At 46.9% G+C, this 8,841-nt stretch overlaps 1 protein-coding gene across 1 annotated transcript in view; it reads right to left on the reverse strand.

Moving 5' to 3' along the window:
* Window positions 1–200: 200 nt before the first annotated feature.
* The window catches only part of LOC121867477 (putative neural-cadherin 2), a gene marked incomplete at its 3' end in the record, with an annotated part of 47,848 nt that continues 39,207 nt past the window's right edge, over window positions 201–8,841 (reverse strand). The window contains 3 exon segments of the mRNA XM_042367414.1: window positions 201–377; window positions 1,362–1,508; window positions 1,891–2,066. Of these exon segments, the coding sequence (XP_042223348.1) occupies window positions 201–377; window positions 1,362–1,508; window positions 1,891–2,066 (500 nt within the window).

Below are 8,841 nucleotides of genomic sequence, written 5' to 3' on the forward strand. Positions count from 1 at the left end.
GCCATTAAACGCAGCCCACCCTCCGGAAAAAATAGATAAAACGAGCTCGCATTATTCATCCTTAATAATGTGCCTGCCTGATCTATCTATCTATCTATCTATCTATCTATCTATCTATCTCACCATGTGGGCGTACTTACCATATCAAGGTCGTGGGCGGAGAGAGAGACCAGGACGGTGTCGGGGGTCGTACTACTCACCATATCAGGGTCGTGGGCGGGGAGAGAGGCCAGGACGGTGCCGGGGGTCGTATCTTCCCTCACAGTAATGTGGTCGTGGGGGCTGGAGAACCTGGGGGGGTTGTCGTTCAGGTCCTTCAGCTTGACGGAGACCCAGGCTGAGTCCAGGTGCCGGGGGTCGTTCCATCCTCCCCGGCCCTGTGGAGAAAGTCGTGTTAGATGGTCGTTTTCCCCCTAGTATGTTAATTTTCCCCCTTACCTAGTCGTGTTAGATGGTCGTTTCCTCCCTAGTATCTAACCTAACCTAACCTAAGTTCAATTTTCCTCGTGGCTGGTAATACTGAACGACACCTTTAATTAAGAAACTTTGACAAAAACACAAATTAAACTTGTGAAAAAAGTTCTAAATAACAATGAGTCAACAGCCATAAATATATTAAGTTTCTCTGTCTGTCTGTCTGTCTCTCTGTCTCTCTCTCTGTCTGTCTGTCTGTCTGTCTGTCTGTCTCTCTGTCTGTCTCTGTCTGTCTGTCTGTCTTTGCCTCTGTCTGTCTGTCTGTCTGTCTGTCTGTCTGTTCGTCTGTCTGTCTGTCTGTCTGTCTCTCTCTCTGTCTGTCTGTCTGTCTGTTCTCTTTCTTGTGTGTGTATAATTATCTGGGGGTATGTGTGTGTGTGTGTTTATGTATCTTTCTGTGTGTGTGTGTGTGTGTGTGTGTGTGTGTGTGTTTCTGTATATGCGTGTATGTATGTATGTATATATGTGTGTCAGGAATATATATATAGAGGGAGGTATGTATAAATTATTCATAGGTACACCAACAAATACATGGGCTTCGCTGATAAGATAAATTTGAATTGCATTTCACTTGACAAATCCTCTGGCAAAGATGCAACGTTGGCGGAGTTGAAGAACCTAAATTATCCAATGGAAGCAAAAATTTATATTCGGGGTTTTAGCGTCGGTCAGCTGGACTTACACACACACACACACACACACACACACACACACACACACACACACACACACACACACACACAAAATTACATGTAACTCGGAAATAAATTTACATATCCTCACTTAGGCCTCACTTCTCCAGGTAAAAACATTGGCTACATCCCCCTGAATCAACACAACCCTCGCACATGTCTATCTATCTGTCTTTCTGTCTGTCTGTCACTCACCTGGTCCGTCACCTGCACCATGAACTTGAAGCCTCCGCGGTGCATTTCATCCTCGTAGTCTAGTGGCTGAGTGGCGTACAGCTGTCCCACGGCACCCACGGTTCGAATCCCGAAGTGTTGCCACCCCCAGCCGCTAGACTCTACCACCTGAGAGAGAGAGAGAGAGAGAGAGAGAGAGAGAGAGAGAGAGAGAGAGAGTTATTATTATTATTATTATATTACCTTCGTTAAACCAATATAATTTACATACATACTCACGTAAACCTTAACTCCTCCCCATTAACCAAACACCACAACTACTAACCTATCACAGCTACCACCACTACCACAACTTTATATACCAGCCTACCACAGCTACTACCACTATTAACCCACACACACACTACCACCCCCACCACTACCATCATTACTACTAACCTACACGCCACTACCTCCCACACACCACTAACCTACCCCCACCACGACCCCTACCACCACCATTATCCCCACCCAGTCCACCTAACCTAACCACCTAATCACCCTGTCTCACCTTGTAGTAGAAGTAGTTAGCAGTATCACGGTCGGCGGCTGTTATCTCCAGGATGGTAGCGTTACTGGGAGCTTCTCTACCCCAGGTCTCGTCCACCTTCAGATCCCACTGTTGTCGTGCCAGGCGAGGGGAGTTGTCGTTCACATCTGCCAGGCGGACGATCACTGTTCCTGTTCCTGTTGTGGTGGAGAGGTTGTGGTTGTTATTGTGGTTGTTATTGTGGTTGTGGTTGTTATTGTGGTTGTTATTATTATTATTATTATTTTTTTTTTCCAATCTCACCATCAATTAAAAAAAAACTAAACAAAAAATAAATTAAATAAACCTTCAATATTCTCTCACTATAATTTTATCTCAATGACATCAATATAACACACGGTTAATATGGACCAAAAACCAGTCGTTCTCTGTGGACCTTGAGGGCAACACCTGGCATTATGGTGGGGAAAAACTCACTCCCGTAAAATTTCCTGACTGGAAATCCTTGCTTGGTGTGTGAGAGAGAGAGAGAGAGAGAGAGAGAGAGAGAGAGAGAGAGTGAGTTTACGCGTGTGTGTATGTGTGTGTATACGTGGTGTGTGTATGTTTATATGTATTCATATCTACGTGTGCATCCGTGACTGAGCGAGAGAGGGAGTCCGACAGACAGACAGGCAGGGAGCGACGGACGGAAAACACACTTCACAGATTTTTGAGAAATATATTGTGACTCTCTGCCTCCTGGACGGGCTGTGGTGCGCATGCGTGGAGATCTTGTATACTGTGCCTCTGGTCGTGGACACTAGCGCACAAAAACTGTATTTTACGCACGATAAAATAACAAAATATGCATCCTGTACTTCTGAGGAAGGAGACAGTCTAGTCGTCCCTCCTCCTCCTCCTCCTCCTCCTCCTCCTCCTCCTCCTCCTCCTCCTCCTCCTCCTCCTCCTCCTCCTCCTCCTCTCCTCCTCCTCCTCCTCCTCATTCCTCCTCCTCCTCCTCCTCCTCCTCCTCCTCCTCCTCTCCTCCTCCCTCCTCCCACCTCCCACCTCCTCCTCCTCCTCCTCCTCCTCCTCCCTCCTCCTCCTCCTCCTCCTCCTCCTCCTCCTCCTCCCTCCTCCTCCTCCTCCCTCCTCCTCCCTCCTCCCACCTCCCACCTCCTCCTCCTCCTCCTCCTCCTCCTCCTCCTCCCTCCTCCCACCTCCCACCTCCTCCTCCTCCTCCTCCCTCATTCCTCCTCCTCCTCCTCCTCCTCCTCCTCCTCCTCCTCCTGCTGCCAGACACTGAGACCAAACTTTTACAAACGGCGGTGAAAAGATCTGGATTATTATGACACGCCTTGTGGGGTGGGGGTTGTGTGTTGGTCTGTGTGTGTGTGTGTGTGTGTGTGTGTGTGTGTGTGTGTGTGTGTGTGTGTGTGTGTGTGTGTGTGTGTGTGTGTGTGTGTGTGTGTGTGTGTGTGTGTGTAGGGAAGACGATACAGGAGAAATATGATAACTTGAGGTGAATAGTGAGCTGAATACCTGTAATTATGAGAGAGAGAGAGAGAGAGAGAGAGAGAGAGAGAGAGAGAGAGAGAGAGAGAGAGTAGCACAGGTAAACATTATGAAACATCGTCACAGGTGTAGTAGACACATTTTAACACAGGTGGAGTCGGGCTTAATGAAGGACAGCGCACAGGTTAATGAGTTTGGTTCCGGGACGTGCTTCAGGTAACACACACACCATTAATGAACTATCTCTCGTTCACCTGTGATTAAGGTAGCAGGTTATAAAAGATGTTATACGTGTTAGGTTAGGTTAGGTTAGGTAAGGTTAGGTTAGGTTAGGTGGAGGTATAAGATGATGTTTGTTACACACACACACACACACACACACACATACACACACACACACACACACCCGACTCTTGACGTATCCATTAAGTCAATCTCATTAACATACAAATTGGTAGCCATTAGAGCGAGGCATCAAAATGGGGTCCATGATCATATAATTACTACTACTAAGGTGAGATCATTTTAATATTTTAGTGACACAAAAAAAAAAATGGGGCCAATTTATGAATGTATTCGCGAGCTTAATTGAAACTAGATTTTTTTGAAGTGATGTGACCCGTGAGTGTCTGTCTGTTTGTCCGTCTGTCTGTCTGTCTGTCTGTCTGTCTGTCTGTCTGTCTGTCTGTCTGTCTGTCTGTCTGTTTGTCCGTCTGTCTGTTCGTCTGTTTGTCTGATCTGTCTATCTGTCTGTCTCTGTCTGTCTCTGTCTGTCTGTCTTTCTTTCTGGATGTCTGTCTGTTTGTCTGTTTGTCTGTCTGTCTGTCTGTCTGAAGGTGTTATTGGTTCTGTCTTTTAATATAATGATGATAATATTAATAACGTTAATAAATAATAACAACACTCAAACTTACTTATGTTATCTTATGTTCCTCTTTTATCGTCTTATCTCATGAAATAATATTTATTCCAATTATAATTTTTTCCATGTCTCTTATTCGTGTTTCCAGTCTCTCAATAGTTTACGTTTAATAGAGAAACAAAAGTGAAAATAAAAGTATTAGGCTCGTAATCCGTGTTTTTCCCGCCTCAGTGATCCGACATTATTGCCGTTTGTTTACATGACCCAGACAAACAAACAGACAAACACGACCAATACTTGACAGTCTTTATAAAAAAAATTCGATTACTTTTTTTTCTTGTCGTTTTTTGTTGTTGAGAAATATGATACAATTTAGGGGTCATTTTAAGCGATTTGGGTTCAGGTGGGAAGGGTCATGGTGGGGTCATCGTGGGGTCATCGTCAGCTATGTGGGGATCATCCATCGTCATCTTAGGAAGGTCTTCGTCAACTAAAAGGGGGGGGGTGATCGTCAGCTCTGGAAGGGTGAGCGTCATCTCTCGGGGAGGTCATCGTCATCTCTCGGGGAGGTCATCGTCATCTCTTCCAAGGACGTGGACCATCATTGCTTCACCACTCCAGCAGTCGTGATGACATTACCACTTCTCTTTGATATCACGGGATCAATGAGGGAGGAGAGGGAGGGAGAGTGAGAGAGGGAGAAGCGTAAGAGGAATGAAGAAATGAGAGGGGGAGTGTGAAAGGGATGAAATGAGAGGGTAAGTAAGAAAATAAGGGGGAAGAGAGAGAGAGACAGAGATAAGGGGGTGAATACAGAGAGATGAAAGGGGGAAGAAGAAGGATTTGAGGAAAGGAGGAAGGGAGATAGAAGGAGGGAAGTCAATAGAAGGAATAGGAAGCGATGAGATGATGAGAAAGAGGAGAAGAGGGAGAGGCAGAGAGGAAGGAGCAAAGGAGGGGTGAGGCAACGGTAGAGAAGAAGATGAAAGGAGGAGGGGAGAAAGGAGAAAGAAGGGGAGAAAAAGAAGGGTGATTGGAGGGAATGGTAAAGGAGGAGAAAGGAGGAGGAGGGTGAATGAATGAAATGGTAAAGGGGGAAGGGAGAAAGGAGGAGGAAGGAGAGAAAGAGGAGGGTGTATGTATGTATGTATGTATGTATGTATGTATGTATGTATGTATGTCAGATACTCCCACACGTCTTCTCCCAAGAATTATGTCGAAAAACTAAAGAAAATCGTGAAGAAGAAAAAGCTCTCCCAGGTGACGCCGACACGACTTAGGGCCAGAGAGTCACCTTTCCTTTTTTAGGATAATGATGGTGGGAGTATCCTTGGGGCCACACTCCTTGGGGCCACACTTCTTGGGGCCACACTCTTTAAAGTAATGAGTTTTGGGGCCACACTCCTTACAACCATGGGTTTTGGGGCCACACTCCTTAAAGGCATGGGTTTTGAGGCCACACGCTTCGAGGTCATGGGTTTTGGGGCCATGAGTTAGGGACCATGTATTTTAATGCCACAATCCCTGAGGCCATGTTATAAAGTTCATATTCATTGGGGCCACGCTACCTGAACCACATTCCCTGGGGAAATATTCTGGAGGCCACATCCCTCGAGGCCACCTCCTTCGAGCCACCTCCCTCGGGCCACCTCCTTGGGGCCACATCCCTCGGGGGGCCACACTTAGGGATATCTCAGCTTTCAGATACCTGGTGTGTACCAACAATGGTCGGCTATATATAGACCACTCCATCTTGAGGCTAGGAGATGAAGGGGGGAGGGGGAGAAGGGGAGAGGAGGAAGGGGAAGAGGAGGAGGGGAGGAGAGGAGGAGGGGAGAAGGGGAAGAGGAGGAGGGGAGGGGAGAAGGGGAAGAGGAGGAGGGGAAGGGAGGAGGGGAAGGAGGAGGGGAAGAGGAGGAGGGGGAAGGGGAGGAGGGGGAAGAGGAGGAGGGGAGGGGAGGAGGGGAAGGAGGATGAAGGGTAGAGGATGTGGTGGAGGGAGAAGGGAGAGAGGTGGGGGAGAAAAGAACGAGGGGGACTAAGTGTGGGAGGAACAATTAGAGAGAGAGAGAGAGAGAGAGAGAGAGAGAGAGACCATCATATGTGTCACCTGGTATTATTTTAACTTAATAATGTTTACGCCACAACACTGGCCCCTCCTTTTTCCCCCTCCCCCTCATCCCCCCTCTCCCCTCTTCCCTCCCCTTTCTCCCCCCTTCCCTCCCTCTGCCCCCCTCTTCCCTCCCTCCCTCTCCGCTCCCTCCTTCCTCCTCTCTCCTCCAAACACGACCCCCTCAAGCACGATATACCATTCCTACCCCCCGACACGACCCCACTAACATGACCCCTCCCTACCAAAACGACCCCTACCACGACACAGCCAGGTGAGAGGTGAGGTAGGTAATTAAGGTCGTCTCCAGGTGTTCTTAGCATAATGTATATTCAAATTTAGAGGAAGGGGAGAAGGTGGAGGAGGAGGAGGAGGGAGGGAGGGAGAGAGAAGGTAAGAATGGGTGTGTGAGGAGGATAGAGGGTGAGGGAGGGGCAGGGAAGGAGGGAGGAACAGGGAAGGAGGGAGAGAAGAGGATAATGATGAGGAATATGGAAGGGTTCTTAAGAGAGATTAGTGACTGTATTATCTATATACATACTTAACTGTGTACCTGTATTTTGTCTATACATGCTTAATTGTATACCTGCATTGTTTGTATACATGCTGAATCAAAACAAACCTGTATAATGATTTCAGTGAATAGAAATGACTGAAGTTAACACAGCAGGTAGAGAGAGAGGACACAGGTATAGCGTGTACAGGTAAACAAACACTGGCAACACTCCATTACTAAACAGGTAGAGACTTGGTGTCTAAGTTTTACCTTCAGAAATAGTAACATTTAATAGTCGTGTTATTTGTTGATAAGAATAATGATTTATGAGGTCTGGTCAGGTCAGGTCAGCACGATACACACACACACACACACACACACACACACACACACACACACACACACACAGAGAGAGAAAACGTTGTATAAGTTAATGAAGGTCAAACTATCACACGCTTCGGAGAAAATGATTTTATTTTCATCACAAACTATTTTAACTGTTATGACTGCAGAATTTGGTCTTGAATGAATATAATTTCACAGTATAATTCTGGTTCTGTGTGTGTGTGTGTGTGTGTGTGTGTGTGTGTGTGTGTGTGTGTGTGTCGTGATAAAATCTGGTGAGGTATTTTCAGACACATGCATATACAGGGCATATATATATACAACACAAAATCGTTTAAAATAATAGCCAGATTTTAATATACGAACCAATTAAAATCAGAGACATTCTTCCTCGATGACTGTGTTAATAATAGCAAGTTAAAATAAATACCACCCAAATATTAACCTCTTTTAGAAGTCATTTATTCCTTCGTATCTTAATTTTTATCTTTGCTGCTGAAAACCAATTTATATATTAATTTAACCAGAAGGAGAAAGAGAATGATAAGGGAGAAGGTATCGTTCTCTTTCATTAGGTGAGACAATGGCGGTGAAGACAGTCAAAGAAAACCAATTTATTTTAGTGTTTCTTCAGGTGTGAGGAAAAACCTTTTACCTGTGTGGCGCCTCTCTCACGCCCTCTTGACCCCACACCACCTCCGTCGTCACCAGAGATTACACCGCCGCCTCAGCTCATGTTCAGAGAGAAGTAAGGTCATAGGTCATGTTATAGGTGATTATATGACCTGTTATGAGTGAGTTATTAAGAGGTCATGAGTCGTATTATTCGGTAAGAGGTGTTATGTGGTGTTATAACGGGTTAAGAGGTGTTATGTGGTGTTATGGAGGGTTAAATGGTGTTAGGTGGTGTTATGTTGTGTTACGAAGGGTCCAAGTTGTGTTACGTGAAGTTGCGTGACGATCCGGAGCTTTGCGTGTTTTTTAAGTAGCTACGTGTTTCACAAGACGGTACGTGACATTTAAAAAAACACTGAATTTTTTACTAGGCGACACAAGACACCACCACCACCCACCACCCACCACCACCACCACCACCGCCGACACCACTACCACCACCACCACCACCACCACCACCACCACACCACCACCACCACCACCACCACCACCCACCCACCACCACCACCACCACCACCACCACCACCCACACCACCACCACCACCACCACCACCACACCCACCACCACCACCACTACCACCACCACCACCACCAACACCACCACCACCGCCACCACCACCACCACCACCACCACCACCAACCGACACCACCACCACCACCACCACCAACACCACTACACCATCACCACCACCACCACCACCACCACCACCACCACCACCACCACCAACACACTACCCACCACTCCACCACCACCACCACCGACACCACTACCAACACAACTCACCACCACTACCAACACCACCACCACCACCACCACCACACCAACACAACCACCAACACCACTACCAACACAACTACCAACACCACTACTATCACCACTACCAACACCACTACTATCACCACCACCACCACCACCACCACCACCACTACCAACACAACTACCAACACCACAACTGCCACCACTACACCACCACCACCACCACCACC

Source organism: Homarus americanus, unplaced genomic scaffold (genome assembly GCF_018991925.1).
Source record: "Homarus americanus isolate GMGI-L3 unplaced genomic scaffold, GMGI_Hamer_2.0 scaffold23598, whole genome shotgun sequence".
NCBI classification, from domain to species: Eukaryota; Metazoa; Arthropoda; class Malacostraca; order Decapoda; family Nephropidae; genus Homarus; species Homarus americanus.